Source organism: Chenopodium album, chromosome 6, assembly GCF_948465745.1.
Source record: "Chenopodium album chromosome 6, dcCheAlbu1.1, whole genome shotgun sequence".
Lineage (NCBI taxonomy): Eukaryota > Viridiplantae > Streptophyta > Magnoliopsida > Caryophyllales > Amaranthaceae > Chenopodium > Chenopodium album.
In genome coordinates, this window is record NC_137839.1 from 75,283,696 (window position 1) to 75,307,274 (window position 23,579).

Consider the following 23,579-nt stretch of genomic DNA (forward strand, 5'->3'; position numbering starts at 1 on the left):
AGCACCCTTAGACTTGGAAATGCCTTGTTGCCCTTGTATTCTATCTGCTGCTGAGTTGCTCCACCTATGTATACTCTTGATAAAGATACCTCCTACTCCAACTCTTGAACGGCAAGGGTTCTAATCCTTGTAATACCATAGCCAGTGGCGGATCCAGGATTTTCGAACTGGTGAATCACTATCAATAACTGATCACTTGTTTCAATCCAAAAATTATATATATGTATAAATAAAAAATACATTTCACCAAAATGATTTCAATCCAAAAATAGGACATAAAAATCCATACTACAATAGTACTTAAAAATTCAATCTTACAAGTCGAAAGTACGTACTCCAAATAAATAACATGTTACAAACAAATAGTACTATAAAATTATTACATTAAATTAACTTTATTGTACAAGAATTATTAACAAATTATGCGCAGTACACAAAAAATAAAATAAAAAAAATAAAATAGTGAGATAACTTAAGAGACCTGTTATTAAATATAACAGGTCTCTTTAATGAAAAAAAAAGCAGCACACCAAATATAATATTCATATACAATTTCAGCAGAAAAGAGACCTGTTATCTAAATAACCGGTCTCTTTGTTATTTAAAAAAATCTGACAGCGTTAGGCAGGCATCAAAGAGACCGCCTATCTGTAATAGGTGGTCTCTTTGATATATTTTTTTTTTTGCTGGTGAGTCACGTGACTCACCATGCACCTACATAGTTCCGCCCCTGACCATAGCCTCCTCTTTCACTCTTGAAATCGACATTTGCATAACCCGTATGTTTGAAATAGCTAAGATTCAAAGCATCTATATCAGTTTCATCTATGTCAGCTTGAAAGATGCGACCTTCAGGCTACGAATACCACACGATTGCCTCACAAAGAGAATGAAACAAATGCAAATGCCTCTAAAAAAAAAAGAAATTCTAGAAACTCTCAAGTAACTTGGAACATGAAACAAATGCAAATGCCTGAGAGATTTGAGGCCAATTTATGGTTTTATGATATCGAATCCTAGAGAGTACACTCCCATGGCACGATAAGATGTTATATCCAACTCGTTTTGACAATGCAAAAATAACCCATCTATCGATATGATATGCAACACTTGCAGAATAGGCAAATTGAACTCTCAATTTGTTAATATAGTCACCACTATGCACCCTTGTTATATGATTAACCCAATCAAAATACCATATTACCAAATTTTACCTTCTGTGTTGATGAAAAGATGGAGATATCATTGGCAGTGGAAGCTGTCCCTATAATCTTCCTAACCATGTTTGAAAATACCTGTAATTGAATCATGTGAATTAGGTTTGGGTTAATTCATGATTTATTCGAGTGTCCAACGAAAAATAATACGTAATAAAAATTAAACCTTACTTTAGCTCGAAGGTTTAATAGTATAGCTTATTAGCTTGCCAATATTATTGAATAAATCAACTAAGTATTTATATAAAAGATTACTTACATATTCTCATACTCTCAGTAGTTATTAGTAAAATAATCTTAACCCCTTAATTACAACTTTCAATAATGTAAGACTAAAAAATATCCTATAGACTAATCACTAAGGGTCTGTTCAGTTTAGCTTAATTTCAGTTCAATTCAGCTCCAATCAGTTCAGTTTACTTCAACTCTTAATTTCCTTCTCTCATAAAATATTCAGTTTAGTTCAGTTCAGCTCCAACCAGTTCAGTGCAACTCCAATTAGTTTAGTTCCGTTCAGTTCAGTTCAGCTCCTAAATTCCTTCTCTCATAAAATATTCAGTTTAGCTTAGTTCAGCCTCCAACCAGTTCGGTTCAATTCAGTTCAGCTCAGTTCAGTAAATATAAACATGCCCTAAATCATATCTTAACATATTCAATGCTCCCACATCAGAAGTTGAGGAGAACGTTTTGGACCTAACCCAAGTCTTTCAACTTTGCTTATTATTAACGTTGTATAAGTCTCGCAAATAATACCGCTTTGTTGCAACTAAAAAAAACGAAAGTGCTTCATATTAAACATGTAATTGGCTAGTTCTCCAAAGTCCACATCCATAATACATCACCTCTACATATTAAACATCTCTAGATAATTCAATTGTTATTCTCCTTAATAGTAGAGCTGTCAAAAGCTGACCCGACTCGAAATACCAACCCTAACCCTAACCCGTCTGAACCCGAAAAAAATGGTGACCCGAACTCGACCTAACCTGACCTGAAACCAACCCTAGACCCGAGTTGACCCGAGTATTTGAGACCCGAACCCGACCATGACCCGAACTAGAGAGGACCCGACCCGAATGTGACCCGTAAATTATTGACCTGAACCGAACCCGACTCGAACCCGAGAATGACCCAAACCCGATTTAACCCGTCAAAACCCGAATTCAACCCGACCTGTTACTAACCCGACCCGAGGTCAACCCAACCCGTTCCTAACCCAACCTGTTACAATCCCGACCCGAAATCAACCCGACTTGTTATTGACTCGACCCAAATTCAACCCGACTTCTTATTGACCTGACCCGAATTTAAACTCGACCTATTACTAACCCGAATTTTAGGATTTAGGAGTTTTTAGGATAAAAAGAGTACTCCGTATTGACTATTGAGTTTCAGGCTTTTTTTCAATTTATTAACATGGATTCCAATTATAAAACAAAAGTGGCCTTTCTCATCTTACTTGACTTATCTCTTACATAATCCTCGTCAAAGGAAAACTGAACTGGACAACAGCCACAAAAAAAAAAAAAAACAAAAAAAAAATGACTGAATCTTAGTATATTAAGGAAGGTTGCACTTTAATGGCGAGATTGTTGAAATTTTCCACCATGAAATCTCTATTGTAATTGATTTTATTTTTCCTAATTATCTTCAACTTCCTATATGAGCAATGATCTATACGAGGACATGAGGTGATAGAGTATTAGAGTAGAGTTGTGACTCTTCAATGTTTTTTAAACGTATTTGAGGCAATATGAGGTGAGTGAGGTGAATCGGTGATAGTGATTTTGTCTAATTAAATCAGCCAAATGTATATATTTTTTTTTTCTAAATTTATCTTATAAATAAACTTTTTTTTTTAATAGCAAAAACATTTCATTAATTAAAAGTCATATGACATCTAAAATAGAGATTCGACGTTAACAAATACATAAGATTATAACCCGTAAATAAACTTCCATATAACTACTTATATTTTTTTTTTTCAAATTTTAGAATTCACTTGTTTATTTTAATATTTTTTAAAATGTTTTAAATTATGCAATTTGATTTGGAGCTTTAAAAAAAAAAATTTAAAAATTTTTATTGACTTGAATCGAACCCGAGAATGACCCGACTTGAAAATGACCCGACTTGATTATAACCCGCAAATTATTGACTTGAACCGAATCCGACTCGAACTCGATAATGACCCGACCTGATTATAACCCGTAAATAATTGACTTGAACCGAACCCGACTCGAACCCGAACAGGACCCTAACTCGTTTAAACCCGTAAAAACCCGAATGTAAACCGACCTGTTTTTCACCCGTCCCGAATATAACCCGACCTTTTATTGACCCGACCTAAACCCGACCCAAACCCGATAAGATGTATGACCCGACGTGACCCAACTCAAGCATGACCCAACCCGAACCCGACCCGCATAGGTCCCGACAATAACCCGTACTGACCCGACCCGAGATGACCCGACCTACACTAACCCGACTCAAACCCGACCCATTTACCCGAATTGACAGCTCTACTTAATAGAGTTGTCACAAGTCAATGGATTTAAAATTGAGTATGTTTGCTCCACTTTCCTTTTTAAGGTGTCCCCAAAAGATTGCCCCATACTATTGTGGCATATTTTTCCACTTGCACTCTCTCTATCTCTCTCCTCATTGATATTTGTGTCAACCCATGTGCACCATTTTTTGCCCAAAGCCTTAATAAAGTAGATTTATAGTTTAGGGCAAACAATTGGGGACAAAGGGGGTATTAGTGTATTACCATATCAAACTTGAAGAGTACTCCAAACTTGAATTATGTAGGTTTTTTTTTTTTTTTTTTTTTTTTTTTTTTTTTTTTTCCTTTTTATATAGTGTTACAAGGATACGGTGAGAATAAAATTCATGATCTCGTAAGATCAGAAAAGAAGTTCTAATCACTTGAGATATCCTTCGATTTTCACTTTTTAGCTCGTAGTTTTCTTTTGGTCCAATTAACCCTTTCCTAATTAGAAATAACACACCCCATCCATCCAAAGTCGGTTCGCAGTTGGCAGACTTGGCACCCTTTAAAAACCCAGAAAAGACCATCTCTTTCTCGATAACAATGGCGTCTTCAGAATCAATGGAAGACAAAGCATTTTCAGAGAGAGTGAAGAAAACATTTGGTTCCCTTTTCGCAACTCTAGAACCTTCTCCTAAATCTCTTTCAAACCCACTTTGGTCTCTCACTGATTCCCAGGTTGAGAAGAAAGAATGGCGTCGTGAAATCGACACTTCTAGAGATTCCAACCCTTGTTCTTCTTCCTTCGATGATTTTCTCTCTCATGCCCGTAAAAATTCCCGCAAAAATCTCCAGAATTATCGCAAGGAGCTTCAGGATGGTGATCTTCGAGATCTTGATGGTGATGGTGATGATGAAGAAGATGGTGGTGAGAAGGTTGATTTGAATGATTTGGATGTTAAAGCTTCTATTGGCATGGATTCTACTCTTGATAATGAGGTAATTTTACTTTCCAATTTTTGATTTGGTAAAAAAGTTGTATTGATGATTTTTTAGGGTTTATATTTGATTGAATTGAATTGGGGAGTGTGTGGTTTTGATAGTTTTTAGTGAATGATTGTTTTATTTTAAATTACAATGTTGGTTCTGCACTGTTGAATTTTAATTTTGTTTTTGGGTATTTAATTTGGAATGTTGAATTTAGGGTTTATATTTGATTTACTGAATCGGGGAAAGTGGTAGTTTGCTTGGTAATTTGAAAAAGTTTAGTTCTTATTTGGCAATGTTTTGTATTGGAAGTATGATGAGTTGTTTGGAATACAGTTAGTGTATCAATTGAGTTATTTGGAATATACAGTTAGTGTATCAATTAAGTTTTGTTGGGTTTAGTATGGAGCTCGGAGAACATGGATTAACACTTAACGGTCCCGAAGGCGAAGGAGAAGGAGAAGGAGAAGGGTAAGAACGCTTGGGGGGGGGGGTGTTCCTGTCAATGTAGAATATGTTATTAGGTCCTTTTGCTGAGTGTTTAGGGGTGCGATAGTGTGTAAAATGGTGTTAGTCCTCGTATTGTTTCTGGTTAGGCAGTAGGAATCCGATCATTTGCCCCTACTTCAATTGAAGTTTGAGGCAGTTAGGAACTATCCTATAATTGCAGCCTTTTTTAGTTCCCTCAAGCTGTTGATAGTTGGAATTTGCACCGATCATTTGCCCCTACTTCGATTGGAATTTGAGGCAGTAAGGAACTATAATTGCAGGCTGTTTCATTTGCCTCGTGCTATTGATTCATTTCTTAGCTCAGTGGTGGTAGGAAATTATAGAGTTTAATTCTGTTGAAAGTAGTTAATCTTCTTGGGGGGTTTTTATATTGTTGTTTCTATTTTTGGCTGCTTTTCAGAAGAGATTGTTAAATTATGGCTCTTACAAGATCACTGCTGGACAATTTCAAAAATAACATATTTTGCATTTATGCTAGTCTAATCACTTATGGGTTTTTGATCTTGCAGGATGAAGAAGATACATTTGACAAAGTTGCCTTAGGAAGGGAGAATGCTGGTGATCGGTTGTATATGAGGGATGTTACTGGTGGTCATGATTCCCATTTCAGCGCTTTGGATGACCTCCCTGGTGCAGTTGGGATTCTTGGGACCAAGGGGAAGGATCCTCGTGCTAATCGCCAGGCTGCAAGGATTAGACTGAAAGAAGATGATGCAGAAGCTGCTGCACAGGCAGAGCATAAACCGGAACAGTCTCCTTCAGCTGCTGAAAGAGATTCTTCTGTCTCAACTGGAGGTCTTGACAAACTGAAGCCTATATTAAAAAGGAAGGAGCGTGAATCAACTTCAAAGCCGTCGAAACGTGTCAGGTTTGACCCTCTTTGTATAAGCAATGATGAGAGAGCTAGTGAGATTCCAAGTAATAAGACTGAAACTATGGTCGAAGTTAATGGGGCGGAGTTGAATCAGAATGTTTCTCGAGTTCCAGATCATGTTCAAAATCCTTCCAAATACACATGCTATACTCTTGATTCCACTGAGGAAATGGGCAATAAGTCAAATACGGGTGCTTACTTGGAATTTGTTGAGATGATGAAGGCAAAGAATTCTGTGTCAGGATCTGACTCGGATGTTCCTACTGATCTCCCCAAATCAGTGACCTTTGTTCCTAAGAAAAAGTCTGATACTTCGAAAGGTGTTCATAATGATGCGAGTCAAGAGAAAGGAAGTGATGCAAAGTGCACCCCATTGCAATCAACCTTTCTTGATATGGCAGCTGAGGACCAGGAGACTGAAGCTGGTGACATGGACATTGATGAACCTGAAACAAGTGCAGAGTCCGACAAAGGCATCGTGTTTAGGAAGCAGGGTCGTCAGTATCGAAAGCCCCAGGCAGATGAGCCTGCGTAGATGGGGTGTGGCTTGTAGTTGCCAGTTGAACTATTATTTTGCACGACTGCTCCTTTTGGCGAAGATTGGCTCATGTGTGAAAAGTTATGTTTAAAAAATATGAAAAGCCGCGCTGTGGATGGATTTTGCTACTTGCATAGTCTCAATATATTAACTTGTACTTATAAGTTCAGTTTCCCTTTGGTGAAATGTTGGATTGAGGCTTATGCTTGCTAGTATTTGTGTTGCTTTCATGAGGACAGGGAGCAGTGTCCTGTTTTATGCTGTAATTGTTATCTGCAATGCTCAAAGCGTGTTTAGTTGCTTTGACGGGGCAAGGTTATACCTTACTTACCCACCCTAACTGGTGCCACTGCCGCCTCCCCTGCAGTAGAAGGCTAATCTATGTGGATGCTGTATTCTGAAAGTTTGTTTTGTTAATCTTGATACAATGACAGTATAGTTGTAATGTGGTTTATCCTTAACTTTTTACAATATTCTTTATGGATCCTTATTTTTTTTCCCGACATATTTGTGTTGCATTACCCAAATTATTTCCGTTTCCTAAATTTATTTAAATGGCTCTTAACATACAGTATTGAAATTCGGACTTCTGTGAGTACAGGAAGTCCTGTATCATCTGGTTGAGCTGAATTCTTTTGCTCTGGTCCCAGGCCAGGTCAGTCAAGAAAGATGCCCGATATTTTCTCATGCCTAACATCAAGATATCCCCTGTTTTGCTCTGTCATTGTGAAGAAATTGTATCGCTGATTCCATATTGCAGGTAAGCAAAGTTCCAGCATTCGCAAATTTTGGTCTGATTTTCTATCTTCATTGATGTATAATGTTCAATGGATACAAATCATACGAGTACATATTTGCTCCCTGTTCCTAGCATGGACGCATGGTAAAATAAAAGCTTTGGAGATTATAAGACTCCACAGGAAGCTCTTTTTTTTATCTGGTTGGGCTGACATCTTTGGCTTAGGTTCCGAGCCATGGTAGAACGAACCATCTCATTCTCGAGTAATTTCTAAAGGCCCCCTTTTGCTCTTTGACAATTCGAGGAAAACTGCATATCTCGTTCACAAAGCCACACCCGACTCTTTGAGTTTTTATCAGATAGCTGATATTATATATTGACTGCATCTGATCTGAAATGTTTTCCTCTGTACTGAGGTATAGTGCAGCAAAGCTAACCCATAGAATGCCCTTTTTACTCCTTATTGCAAACTTTGAACTGAATTTCTGAGTTGACTCAAGTATAATGTATGTTTTCCAGTACCTTACGCTATTATCATTTTCAAAGCTAAGTTATCTAATGAAATGAACAATGTATAGCTAGAAAAGTGTCATTCAAGGTAGGAAAATTGACAGCATTGCAACAAAATTTACATACATGCATCATTGCATCTGCTTGATTAATTTACATTTTATAAACACCTAGTTAAATCCATCATATTCGGCGAAGAACAATTTTTCCCTTAGCATCATCCTGCATAATGGGTAAAACCTCATTCGGCGGAGCATGTCTCCAAACACGAGGCTTCTCTAAATTATGACCAATCTCAGCAAACTTATCAGCAACTCGATTACCCTCTCTATAAATATGTGTCATAGTGAAGTTGTTTATCTTAGGTATGATTGTGTTTATACGACTGACATACCTTTGAGCTTTTGATGACTTTATAGTGCGTCTCTGAACAATCATGTTCACCAATGCCTCGGCGTCACCCTCAAGCCACACATTGGTCCACCCATTCTCTACTATAAGCTCAAGGCCTCTGAGGAGGGCTGCCAATTCTGCAATGGTGTTATCTGAACTTTCAATGGATTCCGCATAGCCAAGTACGAACTTAGCATTATGATCTCGGAAAACTCCTCCGATGCTTGCTTTGCCACACACGCCCTTAAAAGATCCATCAAAGTTCAACTTCGTGCACCCTACCTTAGGCTTCTCCCATGAAACAGGTATAGACATCTTATGTTGGTTCCTGACTAGCAATAGTCCAACAGCTGATGGATATTGTGCATTTATCCTATGACAACTAAACAATCTTGTGATGAATGTCAACATATTTTCAAATTATACACCAAATGGACAGAGTTTTTATTATTTTGGTATATACGTGATTGTTAGATACATTTCATCTGTAAGTGAACTATATATGTACTAATGCCCTCATAATTCGAGGAAGGCCTTGTTTATCACCTTGGTACTCCTTCCTGGCTCTTCTGCTTCATTCATTCACCCAAGCTTATTTAGTTTCCAAATTCCAACTGATATTTAGTTATTTACAACTTTCCAAAAACACAAAACTGAAATGTTTACCTAGTTCCAATAAACATTTGTGTACTTTTGTTCATTTCCTTATTTCAAATCGTCACTACTACTAGTCTACTAATAAAGACATATAGACTATAAGGTAGTCCAATTAATTGCTTTTTTGTAATCTTTTTATTTTATTTTGGTAAATATAGTATCTTTGAGATTTTCACTTGTGTTTGAGCTTCGAGGCATTTTTATGATTAAAATTTAAATAAGAAATGTGTACAATAAAATATGTGATTTATGTGTAAAGGTGTTTTAAAATCAACTAGGTAGAGATGTCTATATTGAGATGGATGTGTGTAAGCACCTTTATAGAAAAAATAAATAAATTAAGATACAATATTTCAGAAAAGTTAGGTTGGAAATAAATTGAGGATTTTGTGACCAATTGCATCATATCGTTGGTTTGGGCATGTCAAACGAATATCAAAATACACATCCTTAAAGAAAGAAGAGGATTGTGATCAAGGAGAGCTTAGAAGAGATAGAAAAAGACCAATAAAGACTTAGATAGAAGGAGTTAAGAAAGACATGAAGAAAAAGAATTTGCAAGGGACAAAATGAAATGGAAGGATGGAGAGAATCATGGTTGGCGATTAAACGTGATAAACTCTTGATTCATATATCCGGTACCTTTATTTTGGGATTTAGGCTTTAATTGATTGATTTATAAATTGCTTTAAAATGATCATAAGTTAACTTGATATATAATACTTAAAATTAACCATGCGCATAAGAAGAAGAAGAAGAAGAGAAAAAAAAAAAAAAAAAAAAAAAAAAAAAAAAAAAAAAAAAAAAAAAAAAAAAAAAAAAGAGTATGCACTGCCTTTTCTTGGCCATTTTACTCTATTGCAAACTTTGATCTGAAATTTCTCCAAATATAATGTAAGTTTTCATGTATTGCACGCTATTTACATTTTTAAAGCTAAAGTTATCTAATGAAATGAACCATGTACAGCTAGAATATTGTCATTCAAAATATGAAAAAAATGACGATGCATTGCAAAATTTACATTAATTCATCAATTGCTTAATTAATCAATTATGTACATGTTTTCGACACCTAGTTTAATCAATCAATCTTTATCTTCTCCGAAGAACAATTTTTCCCTGAGCATCTTCGTGCATAATAGGCAAAACCTCATCCGGTGGAGCATGTCTCCAAATACGAGGCTTCTCCAATTGATGACCAATCTTAGCGAACTTATCAGCTGCTCGATTACCCTCTCTATAAATATGTGTCACAGTACAATTGTTTATCTCAGGTATGATTGTGTTTATATGACTAACATACCTTTGAGCTTCCAAAGACTTCATAGAGCGTCTCTTAACAATTATATTTACCAATGCCTCGGCGTCTCCCTCAAGCCACACGTCGGTCCACCCATTCTCTAGTACAAGCTCAAGGCCTCTAAGGAGGGCTGCCAATTCCGCAATGGTGCTATCGGAATTTTTAATGGATTGTGCATAGCCAAGTACAAACTTAGCATTATGGTCTCGGAAAACCCCTCCGATGCTTGCTTTACCACACTTGCCCTTAGAAGATCCATCAAAGTTTAATTTCGTACACCCTACCTTAGGCTTCTCCCATGCTACGGGTATAGCCAAATTATGTTTTTTCCTAACTAGCAATAATCCAACGGATGATGGATTTTGTGCAATTATTTGATGATAATTAAAGAATCTTGTTATGGATGTCAACATATTTATAAATTATACACAATGGATCACAACTTCCCTAAACTCGGGGTACGTAGTATATACAAGAGATACACAAGTAGTCAAGTATCTACATGAAACAAAGAAGGATAAAAAAGAAGAGGAAAGGAATAAAAATACAATGTCTTAAATGGATTAATAAGGTGCCCAAAAATAAGGATTATATCAATGGATTAAGAAATTTTTATACGCCAAATACTAAGTAATATAGAGGTTCCTTGGGTGAAACGCATTAAATTGTTAGAGTAGTATATGATGATCAAAGCAAAGAATATTCAAGGTTTCATGCACTACGTATACGGCAACATAATGCAAATTATTATTAATAGAAAGATTAAATTGTCTTAAGACAAATTCTTCATTATTTTATTAATTAATTACCTATTAATCTACTCAATGTACATTTTAAAGCAACATATATATATTGTAAGAACTAAGAACGAATTGAAGTTTGCGTGATTTATGAGTTTACATAAAATTGCCATTTTTTTACGCTTTATAACCATAAACATAAACAAGAGTGGATGATCTTTTTGTTGAATCAAAATCAAATTTGACATTTTTGTAGCCATATTAAACGTAGTAATTGATAAAGGCATACCATCAATTCCATACAAATAGAAATAAACAAAAAAATAGAAATAAAATAAAAACAAAATTCAAAGACATATTACAGTTACGCTCTAATAGAGCATATAACTATAACATATTCCTGTTTCCTAAAAAAAAAAAAAAAAACTATAACATATTCCTGGGCCTCAAGTACGAGTTTTCAATTTTCACCCATTTAAGCTTTAGGTTGACTTAATCTTCAAACTCATACATATATTTAACCAAGTTTGTTCTCAATGGTTGTATTCAATTCCTTAATGAAGCTATCAATATTTTTCTCCGAAGATCCATCTATCATCATTGCATTTTGTAATTCATGCTTGATCTCTTTAATCCTATCACGGAGCTCATTCCCTAAAGATCCACCAATTAAATCCTTTACCTTTAGCAACACCTCTTCTCTTGTAACACACTTCTCTTCACAAAGATTGCACCCGATTTTCCAATCATCCACCATTAGTTTACGATTTGTAAATTGATCCGTCAATAAAGGAAAACATAGTAAAGGAACTTCACACCATACACTCTCTAATGCCGAGTTCCAACCACAATGTGTTATAAACCCTCCTATAGCACGATGAGATAACACCGCTTTCTGACAAGTCCATGTCACGATCATCCCACGCCCACGAACCTCATCCCTAAACCCAACCGGGAGCGGGTCCACATCATTAGAACTCACCATATCCGGTCTAATCACCCAAAGGAAGTTCACCCCACTAAGCTTGATTCCATTAGCTATCTCCTCAATATCCTCCTTACTAAGATGTGCATAGCTACCAAATGAAACATACAAAACTGACCCAAGAGGTTTAGAGTCTAACCAAAGGGTGCAATCTGACTCGGCCCATAAACTAGTGGCTACTGGGCTTTTGGTAAATCCAGGTGAAAATATAGGCCCAATTGCATAGAATGGAACATGGGCCTGAATGGCTGAAATTGTATGGGCCTCTAACTCTTGGATTGTATTACCAAGTATAAATTGGGCTCGTTTTGTGTCGTCTACTGATGATAAATTGTATTGAGGATGCATAGTTGTCAAGTCTTCTTCTTGAAGATATGATGTCAAATCTGACCGTTTTAGTGAACTTATTCCTGGTATGTAGTCAATGATATCCTTGCGGAATCTTGATCCTAATAAAAAAAATAAAGCAAATATTAATTACTCGTTCTTTTTCTATTTACCCATTTACTATTTATGTGGTAAAACTTATAACACTTTGATTGTATGTTGTAATTACTAAATTATTGGTAAAAAATAAAAATAAAAAATGTTGATGTTACATTTCTTTTTTTGTCTCCTATTTGTAAGTTAGGAACGTGCGAATAGAAGGGAGGGTAAAGATCCCTAAATACCCTAAGCACCCTCACTTGAAAAGGATTCGAACCCACAATTCTAGGATATAAGGTAAGAAACTTACTAAATGAACCAATACGTACTATATTGACAGAAAGACTTGCGTGGACTTGGTCCACAATAACATTATTGTGGACCCGAGATTTATACACACGCAACTTACATTATTTTGAACATAGTGACCCTTAGTTTTTACATAGTAACCTTATTTTTAACATATTAACCTTTATTAAATCTAGTATAACATTTAATATTATTGTGAACTTAAAATACAAAGTTATGACCCTAAATTTAACATAGTGACCTTTATTATTCATATTAACCAATATATAATTTTTTTTTTTTTTTTTGAAAACCACCAATATATAAAATATTACATTAAACAATTAACCTCTTATAACCTATATATTGCCAAAATGACTTTTAATTTATTTCAACATGGAGATCTTTTTTCTATTGTAGTGACCCCTTTTTTTTACTAATAAAACAACCATAATTTCCCTAATGTTAGTGGTCCACGATAAATTAGTGTGAACCAGGTCCATTTAAGAATTTGTACTTCATTGATACCATATCGTCCATATGTAATAAAAATCCAAGTGTTGAATTGTATTTTTTTTTCAAGTGGGTTGTGATAATGAAGGCTAAGTTCAACACATACAAATATACAATAAGGCTGTATTTTTTTTTTTTTTTAAATTTTTTTTTTCATTTATTGGGAGAGAAAATTATACAGCAGCCGCATTAGACATTTGTTAAATCATCATTAGAGGTGACAAATCAGGGCATTTAATTTATTTAATGGAATTATGATTCATACAACTGAAGAGACATTTAGTCTAGGTAAGGAAAGGGTCCATTAAGATATTGCTAATTAACTTATTTTGAAAAACATATCAATTTAAGCTACAGTATATTGGAGTTTAGATCATCTAGTTTTGGATTTTGTTACTGTATACTACTCCGTATGATATTAGTCAATTTCGGTTTGGATAATTTAGTTTCAAGTCGGTAGGTTTTGTACTAATCAAATCATTAATTTTCTATCTTGCTAAAACTGAAGTACTTTTGTCACATCTGTTTAGAATTGTATCCTTACGGACTTACGGTCCCCTGGTATCTTTACGTAATATATCCCCCCCCCCCCCCCCCCCCCCAAAAAAAAAAAAAAAAAAAAAAAAAAACATTTACTAATTAGTGACTTAACAACTAAATCTTGGAAAATACTTTTGTATGTGGACCTAGTTTACAATAATATTATGGTTGACCTAAGATCCATAAGCGCTCAATTAATAATAAATAACATAGTGACCCTTATTTTGAGAGAGCCGATACACATACAACTATTTTGATATGGTAACCTTAATTAAAATTTGCGTGACATTAAAATTATTGCGAACATGAAATATAATTTTATGTTGAATATAGTAAATCCTATCTTTAATATAGTGACTTTTATTATTTTTTATGAGCTTTATAATAAGATAATACCTTTATTTTAACATAATAACCATTTTAACACAGAGCGAGACCTTATTAAATTTTGAAGTCATTAATCGATATAGATATTTAAAAAATAAAGCTAAGACAAAAATTACCAGGTCCAATATGGCCATTTTGCAGAAGCAAGTGACGGTGAAAATAAATATCGAGCACCATAGCAGGCTCAGTCCAAAACGATACATGAATCATTCCAAACTTGCTAGCCAACTTGGACGCCCAAACAAAGTAACTGTCAGCAACCAAGCAACAACCAACCGACGGCCGAGATCTCACGATCTTATCCACAGCCACTTCCAAATGAGCTCGGAAGGTGTAAGTATTTGCCCCAACCCACTCGTCATGATTCAATGACCTATCGAACTCTAAAGGTAACCCGTCCGAAACCGTTACATATTCGATGTCGAGGCCAGAAGTGTTCCTGGCCTCGACAAAGATATCGCCACCGCTTTGTTGTAAAGCGGTGGCGTTGGAAAGAGTGATTTGGTGGTGGATGTGGTTGGTGTTGATGAAAGAGATGGAGAAACCTTTGGAAGCTAGTTTGATGGCTAGCTCAACGAATGGGATTACATGACCTTGTAGTGGAAGTGGTACTAGTATGGCATGAGGCTTATTTTTGTAGTTTGAGTTTGAGCTATTCATATTTTTAGGAACGATAATTGCAACTTTTGAAGTGATTTATTATTCCTTTGGAGAGTAGTAAGAGGATGAATGATTGGGGGATATGTGCTAGCTTCTAAGGATGTTCAATCCCTTTGGTAGCTAGCTAAAAGCTTAGAAAAGTCGTCATTTGTTTAAGTCCATTTTAAATAAAGAATGAGTTTAATAATTTATTTTAACTTATCTTTGCTTTATTTTAATATATATATATATTTTTTTAACATAGTACTTTTATAGGCTGGGCGGCATCGATTTGTACATACTCCATAATAGTTATTAGTTAATCGTTTTGCATTTAAAGAATGACAAAAAATAATAAGATTAACTAGAATTAGGGCCTGTTCAAATTTACTGAATTGAGTTGAATTGAACTAAACTGATTAGAGTTGAACTGAACTAATTGGAGCTGAATTGAACTGATTGGAGCTGAACTGAACTGATTGGAGCTGAATTGAATTAAACTGAGCTGAAATGAATATTTTATGAAAGAAGGAAATTAAGAGCTGAACTGAACTAAACGGATTGAAGCTAAACTGAACTGTACTGAACTGAATTTAAGCTGAAGTGAACAGACCCTTAGGTCCTATTATTTTGGACTGAAATTTACTGAATTGAACTTAAACAATTCTAAATGTAATGACTTGAGTTTACCTATATTAAATTAAAAAGTTTTGCTGGGAAGTCCAAAATAACTAAACATTATTCTTGCTAAATAGACCATATAGGTCAAATAGTTGGAAATCAAACATTGTATTACAAGATTCCCAAACAAATTGGAAGACACCAAATGACAAACAAGTAATCTTGGTTGTAATCTTGTTTTCTTGCAATAACTTGTTATCTAAAAACAAAAAACTTTAACCGTACGTAGTACAATAATTATTCTAACCCTTTTTTTTTTTTTAAATGAAAGCAACCAAATTTGTTCTTAGTTAGCTCCACTTATTAATTTCTCAATGAATTTCTCAACACCTTTCTCGGAAGATCCATTTGTCGTTATTGCATTTTGAAGTACACGTTTGGTCTCCTTGATCTTAACATTGAGCTCATACCTCTTAGACCCATCTATTAAACCCTTTATCTTTTGTACCACCTCTTCCCTTTTTACGGGATTCCCATCATCACAAAGGTTGCAACCGATTTTCCATTCATCCACAATTAATTTACGGTTGGTAAATTGATCGGTCAATAATGGAAAACACAATAACGGAACTTCATACCATATACTCTCTAGTGTCGAGTTCCATCCACAATGTGTTAAGAATCCTCCTATTGCACGATGAGATAAGACCGCTATCTGACAAGTCCATGTCACGATCATCCCTCGATCACAAACCATATCTTTAAACCCGATAGGAAGTGGATCCGTATCATCGGAACTCACCATATCGGGTCGGATAACCCAAAGGAAGTTAACCCCACTTAGCCTAATTCCATGAGCTATCTCCTCTAGCTCCTCCCTAGTAAGATGTGCATAGCTACCAAATGAAACATATAAAACCGAGCCATTAGGTTTTGAGTCTAACCATTGGATGCAATCTGACTCGGCCCATAAATTAGTGGCCACTGGGCCTTTTGTGAACCCAGGTGCAAATAATGGGCCAATTGCAAAAAATGGAGTATGGGCCTCAATGGCTTTGATGCAATGGGCTTCGAGATCTTGGACCGTGTTACCAAGTATATAATCAGCCCGTTTAGTATCTTCTAGTGATGGCAAGATGCATTGATGTGGGATTGTTGTCAAGTCTTCTTCTTGAAGATATGATGTCAAATCTGATCTATTGATTGATCTTATCCCTGGTATGTAGTCGATTGGATCGTTTCGTGAACTTGTTCCTAATAAAATAAAAAAGGTGTTTGTGAATTATGAGATTTTTTAAAAAAAAAAAAAGATTAATGTGATGGAATAATTTTAGTCCGACCTATATATGAATGCTATTATAATATTAATTTGTTCCAGTACAAGTTATTTTAAAGAACAAGGAAAAATTTAGATTTTGAGTTGTTTAAATTAGGGGTAACAATTTGGTATATGGAGAATATCTCAAAGCCAAATCAAACCTAATTTGCAAAAGCTAGGATTTTTTTTTACCTCAAAAGTTCAACTTTGTTTATTTTTTTGTTTAAAATGTGGAAGAAAAAATTAATCGGTTATGAGATCAAATCAAAATTGTTGAAGGACAGGGGACTAGGGGAGGTTGGGATTTGGGACTTGAGATGTGTGTAGATATGTTATAAACTTTTACAGATAAGCATATATTAATAAGATCTATCTTAATGAATAAAAATAAACACCAAAAAAAAAAATCTTACCGAATAAAAAAGAAATTGAATTTTATGAGTTGTAAGTCATATGATGAACATGTGATGTATTGATTTTTACTATTATTAAAATAGGAGAAATAAACCGGACTAGTTTGACCGATTTTATTTTGCATTACTTGCATCATTTTTAATGTCCAACGTGCTTATCAATGTACAACTTATATATTAAGGTTTGTTTTTCTTATATTTGTATTACAAAAAGTACTAAAATGATGGTCAAATATATAATGCAAAAGTCAATATAATGTAAATAAACTAAATCACAAGAGTACAGAGTAATAGTCATGTAGATTGACATAAAATAAGATAGAGGAGAAAAAAGTACCAGGACCAACATGGCCATTTATCTTGAGCAAGTGAAGATGAAAGTATAAATCAAGCACCATAGCAGACTCAGTCCAAAACGATACATGTAACAAATCAAACTTCTTAGCCAACTTTGATCCCCAAACCGAGTAACTATCAACGATCAAGCAACAAGTAGCCGGCCTCGAACTCATGATCTTCGCTACGGCTACCTCTAAGTGAGCCGGGAAGCAGTGGATTGTAGCCCCAACCCATTGATCATGGTTCAATGACCGGTCAAACTCTAATGGTAACCCGTCGGATACAGTCATGTAGTCGATGTCGAGGCCCGATGTGGTTCGGGCCTCAGTGAATAGGTCGTGACCATCACTAACCGTGGTAGGGTTGGAGAGGGTTATTTGATGGTGAATGTTTTCGGTGTTTATGAAAGTTATTGATAGGCCTTTTGATGCTAGCTTCATTGCTAGATGTACGGTGGGGATTAGATGGCCTTGTAGGGGATGTGCTACTAGTATTGCATGAGGCTTTTTAGTTGAGTTTGAGTTCGAGTTCGAGTTTGAGTTTTCCATTTGTTTTACTAAAAACACTAAAAAGAATTGAGTTTGGAAGTGAAGGAAAAGGGAGGGGTCTTTGTTGGGAAATAATTGAAGATAAATGATTGGGATGGGGGACTTGTATATGGGAAGAAACCGAAGAATAATATGAATTAATTTTCAAATTAAATAGGAAATTTTTTTATGAAATAATCCGCTCTTTGTCTTTTCTGTTCAAAATAATCGGATGTTTATTATATTATCTAACAGTTTTATATTTATTGTAATATATTAAATATATATTTTGAAAGTCGTGTAACAGAAAATAAGACAAACATAAAATAAAATCAATAGGAGGTAATTTTTATCAATCTTAACAACTTATAAAAAGATATAGACTACTATAAGGACAAATGAAGCAAACACCATTAATTTTTAAATTTTTATTTTTTATTTTATTTTTTTTTAATTTTTTTTTTTTTGAAAAAAATGGAGCTTGATTGTGGTCACCATAGTGGAGCCTCCGTCTCCCATGATTACTAAGGTGTAAAGTAAGGAGTACTAGTCAATTACTAATAGTAGAGTACACCGTAGTTGACTAGTACTCTTTAGTCATTAGTGGGAGGATCATTAGATGATCATATTTGTCGGATATATAATTGAAATGTTACCAACATAAACTCAAATAATATTGGACCAAATAACCCAAAATGAAGTTAACTATACTTAGCTAGTAAGCTTTGTCCAATTGTCCTTGGCTACCAATCAAATTATTACCTTCGTTTCATATTAAATACAATATTTTATTAGCAATGATTATTTCATAAGGAAATTATAATCATAATGAATTTGTTGAATTTGTCTCAATATATATACCTTCAATATATCAATTTTTTATAGAATGATATTGAAAAATAATATTGATACAATAACAAGGGTAAAGCTTTAAATGGTACAATTACGTAGTAATAAAATTACTCCGTACATGAGGTCTTGTTTGGCAAGTGGCTGTTGGCGGTTGGCTGGTTCACTTGGCTTGTTTGACCAGCTGGTATGTTTGGTTGTTTATAATGGCTTTTGAAATTGGCTGTTAAAGCTGGCTGTTTATATAAGTGTTTGGTAAATTAATTGTTGGTAATTGGCTATTTATTAGATAATTTGTGGGCCAACAAGCCAAAAGCCAACAAAAAAAGCTACTCAAAGCAGCTTTTTCATTTTGGCTTAAAAGCCAGTTTTTTCACTGGCTTAAAAGCCAATTACCAAACACATTTTTTGGCTATTTGACCTCATAAAAAAGCCAAAAGCTAATAAAAAAGCCACCAAAAAGCCATTTACCAAACATGGCCAATATAGCAGTAGAGCCAAGAGGTAAGAGTTTAGCCCATTGGATACAATATGAGCTAATGGGCATTGGGCTTTTGGTAATCCTAGGTGAAAATAATGGTCCAATAGCATAAAATGGTGTTTGGCCTCGAAATTTCGAATGGCAATTGACAATAAAGGTATGGTCTTGGCCTCTTGGGCAAGCTTGTCTGGTCAACCCGATTAAACTTCTTGATCAACTTTTAAAAGATCACTATATTGCGATATGTGCATAATTAGCCATTTTGTAAAGTACTCTGAATCTTGATGATATGATGTCAAATTTCTACTATAGTACTATTATAGTTACCTTAATTAACATGCCAGAGAATGCTACTTGCCTACTTGTACATGTTCATTGTTTAAAAAAAAAAAACAAAACAGAGCTTAGTAATCCGTGATCAAGTAACCCCTGATCAAACTCGTCAAGTAATCCTTGATCCAATAACCTCTTGAGTATTCTGACCGTCAAGTAAATAGTTTGTTAGATGGACCGTCGAGTAACTTTTTTGACTTAGTAATGTCATATATAATGAGTGATTAGAAATTAGGGGTTTATTTTTGATAATAGGAAAAGGTAAAGTTTTGGGTGAGACGGACTCACGTGAGTCCACCATCTTTATTCTCCTTCTTCCCCTTTCTCTGTTCTCCCTCATCAATGGCAGCCAGATCCTCCACCACTTTTCGCCTCCTCTCAACTTGACGGCGATGAAGCTCCTCCAACTCCCCCGTAAATCTACTCTATCTCCTCCTGAACCTCAATCCAAAACCCTAGAATAAATGAGTTAGTTCATCCGATAGCAGTGAAACGAAGAGTATTCTGTTGAAGTTGGGACAAAGAACAAGCCTCTTTCGAAACCTTAATGGATGAAGGAATCTGATTTCCTCCCTGCCACTCACTTCTCATGAATTTCATTCTGTTTGGGCAATATAATTTTTTGATTTTAGATTAATGGAGAATGAAAAAAATGTCAAATTGGTTCCCTCCATTATTAAAGCGACTTTGAGGTGGTGAATTTTTTTTTTATTTTTTTATAGTAGATTATCAATTTCAATATATTGTCAGTTTTATTAAATGTTTAGTGTCAGGTATTAGATTAATATTGTCAAGCATTAGATTAGTATTGTCAAGTATTAGATTGTCAGGATTAAAAAATTTTAGTCAAGAATAAGATTATTTTTATCATAAATAAGATAATTTTAGCCAGGAATATGATTATTTTTATCAAAAATAAGATAATTTTAGTAGGAATAAGACCATTTTAGTCGGGAATTAGAATATTATTGTTAGGTATAAGAATATTAGTGTTATGTATTAGAATATTATTGTCACATATATAAAAATATTAGTGTCATGTATTAGAATATTACTGTCATGTATTAGAATATTATTGTCAGATCTTAAAATATTAGCGTCATTTATAAGAATATTATTGTCAGGTATTAGAATATTACTGTCATAGTGTCATGTATTTGGTATTGCGGGCCTCGCGATCGGGTTTAGTTAGCCCGCGCCTTTTTGTTGGACTTTTGTTATTGAGTCCGGTCTCACGTGAGTCCGGTTTCACACAAAATCTTTTGATATGAAAAATTAGATATTACAGTTGAGAAACTAAAAAAAGTAGAGGATTACCACCGGGAATTTTCCTTATTTATTTTATAGAGGTGAAAAGATTACATCAATGAGCATTAATGCAATCTTGCTGATATAGTTCATATTATATTTGTGTATAACTACTTTTTTTTTTTTTTTTTTGGAAAGGTGTATAACTAGTATTTGATGTAATGGAATATAGTAAATTTAAAAGATTTATTAACATATATATATATATGTTAATTTTTTTAAAGATGATGTAATAAACACGGAAAGGATCAAAACTCAAGGGAAAGTTTTATAACTTACTAAATATATAAATTTTGGCAGATATAAATAATCCCTATGATATATTCCTGTTGAGAGTTGAAACTTCACGTTAATTAGTTAAAACACAATTACGCATATAACATATTCTATCATTGAGTCAATCAAAAGCTCAACATCACACGACAGCCTAGTCGAAGGCTCCAAACTGTATCGGTTTTTCAAGTTTTTGTGTATACTTTTATAGCAATGCATATAATCATGCTAATGAATTTGGTGAGTATTTTTCCTCGAATTGTGTTTTTTTTTTCTCCTTATTTTTTTTATCATTGATGAATTAGCAAGAATGGAGTACAAATCACACATTCATATCGTGCTTGAATTAGAGTAGTATTACTTCTATTTTTTTTTTTAATATAAATTATTTATTAATAACATAGATCAAGGCTTGATTGATTGCTTTTCTTTTTACTACGGAGTAATCCGTAATTTTTTCCTTAAGGTTAATATTTTGTAGATATGTCGGGTTTGAGTTGAAGAATAAGGGTGATCAACTAATTAACCATTTAGAGATAGACTGTATTATTAATTACATAGTGAAATAATGAGTAAATAATTTAAAGGATGATTTGATTTAATTATCTTTAATTTTTTTCATTAACTTGCTTTTTATTTGTATGCTATGATTGGATATATATTTTAAAATCAGTTAAATCACTATTAATAACTAATTTGTCTTCAAAATAGTTTCATAAATTATTATTATTTTTTTTTTTTTTTTTTTTTTTGAGAAACCTCCTCAACAGAGGACTAAATTATCATATCATTCAAAGCATAAGTAATAACATCATTCGGTAAGTTATCAACCCAGAGCCTTTGTCCCAAATCCCATGGTTGGAAATGAGCCAAATAGTGGGCAACACGATTACCACTACGTTTAACAAAAGACCACTGAACATCCTCAAAGCTAGAACAAGCATCTAAGATGTCCTCAACAACTAACTGAAAATTACTACGACCTCCTTCAGCTCCACGCAGCGCTTGTATGACAGTCAGGCTATCACTCTCAAACACAACTTTCTTGAAACCCCTTGCTTGCGCCATTTGCACCCCGTACCACACTGCTTTAGCTTCTGCATCTTTCACACTCCAATTCTCCCGAAACTGATTTACAGCGCAGCACCTCACATCCCCTTTATCATCTCTAGCCACCGCACCCAAACCAACTCCCACATCACCCAATAAACCCGCATCAACATTAACTTTCATCCACCCCACAGTAGGAGCAATCCAACTGGCCACATGCTGCATAGCACCCTGAGAGACCCCTATATTCGCAGCAACCCTCACATACCTCACCTCTCCACACACTTTCTTTGCGTATGCAACTATACTCGAGGGATCAGGTTGGGTTCCTTCAATGACAAAGGAATTTCTGGCTCCCTAGATAGCCCAACAAATAGAGAAAATAATCTCTACATCCACCTCATCAACCTCCTTAAACAAATGCTCCCACCAGTCCACCACACTTCTAAAATTTTGATTAAGCACAAAGTTGTAGCCATTGCAATCCCACACATCCCGAGCTAGCGCACAACCTTTCAGAGCATGGAGCACGTCTTCTACCTCCTGATGGCACACATAGCAAGTATCATCATAGCCAGTAATTCGAGACCCAATTCCTTTGCGTGTAGGGAGCGCATTTTGGCATGCTCTCCACATAACACCTTCACTCGAGGTAGCACATTTACATTCCAAATTTTCTTCCATATCAATCTCGGAGAAGAAGTAGCCACTTCCCCCTTCTTCCAATCATCATCAAACAATGCCTTGTATGCTGACCGCACCGAGTAAACCCCATCCTTCTCGAGGTCCCAACATAGAGCATCTTCTGGCAGCCTAGAACTTAAGGGGATACTCAATATTCTCTCTTGATCTATAGGGAGAAATATTGATGAAATTGCTGTAATATCCCAGCACTTCTTAGCCGAATCAATCAAGTCACCAACAACCAAGTTTGAGTTGTTGGTACCCCTCGAAGAAAGAACCCGTAGAGATTGGGCATTAGGTATCCACGGATCGTCCCAAACTCTGATTGAGTTTCCATTTCCAACTCTCCAACGGAACCCTCTCTTCACCACCCATCTTGCTTCCCAAATACCACTCCAAGTATAACTTGGACAATTACCCAATTCGGCTTCCATAAATGAAGAAGAAGGATAATACTTGCCTTTGAACACTTGTTCGAGAAGGCTATTCGGCCTTAACACCAATCTCCAAGCTTGCTTACCAAGAAGAGCCCAATTGAATAATTTGAAATCACGGAACCCCAAGCCACCTTCACACTTCGGTCTACATAACTTCTTCCATGCCAACCAATGTATCTTTCTTTCCCCTTGCTTTTGACCCCACCAAA

At 35.0% G+C, this 23,579-nt stretch overlaps 3 protein-coding genes across 3 annotated transcripts; 1 reads left to right on the forward strand and 2 right to left on the reverse strand.

The window, feature by feature from the left end:
* The first annotated feature begins 4,199 nt into the window (after positions 1-4,199).
* On the forward strand, positions 4,200-7,123 carry LOC145636329 (uncharacterized). Its single transcript, XM_081687860.1, has 2 exons — positions 4,200-4,710; positions 5,718-7,123. Exons 1-2 carry the CDS (start codon positions 4,315-4,317, stop codon positions 6,615-6,617), a joined length of 1,296 nt encoding a protein of 431 aa, XP_081543986.1. The 5' UTR covers positions 4,200-4,314; the 3' UTR covers positions 6,618-7,123.
* Positions 7,124-11,283: 4,160 nt separating this feature from the next.
* Positions 11,284-14,990, reverse strand: LOC145635311 (UDP-glycosyltransferase 86A1-like). The gene is made up of 2 exons (XM_081686591.1): positions 14,215-14,990; positions 11,284-12,393 (listed from the first exon to the last, which is right to left on the reverse strand). Exons 1-2 carry the CDS (start codon positions 14,756-14,758, stop codon positions 11,477-11,479), a joined length of 1,461 nt encoding a protein of 486 aa, XP_081542717.1. The 5' UTR covers positions 14,759-14,990; the 3' UTR covers positions 11,284-11,476.
* Positions 14,991-15,430: 440 nt separating this feature from the next.
* LOC145635312 (UDP-glycosyltransferase 86A2-like) lies at positions 15,431-18,095 on the reverse strand. The gene is made up of 2 exons (XM_081686592.1): positions 17,427-18,095; positions 15,431-16,612 (listed from the first exon to the last, which is right to left on the reverse strand). Exons 1-2 carry the CDS (start codon positions 17,974-17,976, stop codon positions 15,705-15,707), a joined length of 1,458 nt encoding a protein of 485 aa, XP_081542718.1. The 5' UTR covers positions 17,977-18,095; the 3' UTR covers positions 15,431-15,704.
* Between the last annotated feature and the right edge of the window lie 5,484 nt (positions 18,096-23,579).

Excerpts from the sequence above, each read along its gene's own strand:
- LOC145636329 (XM_081687860.1), top strand. The coding sequence starts at position 4,315 with ATGGCGTCTTCAGAATCAATGGAAGACAAAGCATTTTCAGAGAGAGTG. Across the intron at positions 4,711-5,717 it reads ATTCTACTCTTGATAATGAG|GATGAAGAAGATACATTTGA; the intron begins GTAATTTTACTT and ends TTGATCTTGCAG.
- LOC145635311 (XM_081686591.1), bottom strand. The coding sequence starts at position 14,758 with ATGAATAGCTCAAACTCAAACTACAAAAATAAGCCTCATGCCATACTA. Across the intron at positions 12,394-14,214 it reads AAATGGCCATATTGGACCTG|GATCAAGATTCCGCAAGGAT; the intron begins GTAATTTTTGTC and ends TTTTTTTATTAG.
- LOC145635312 (XM_081686592.1), bottom strand. The coding sequence starts at position 17,976 with ATGGAAAACTCAAACTCGAACTCGAACTCAAACTCAACTAAAAAGCCT. Across the intron at positions 16,613-17,426 it reads AAATGGCCATGTTGGTCCTG|GAACAAGTTCACGAAACGAT; the intron begins GTACTTTTTTCT and ends TTATTTTATTAG.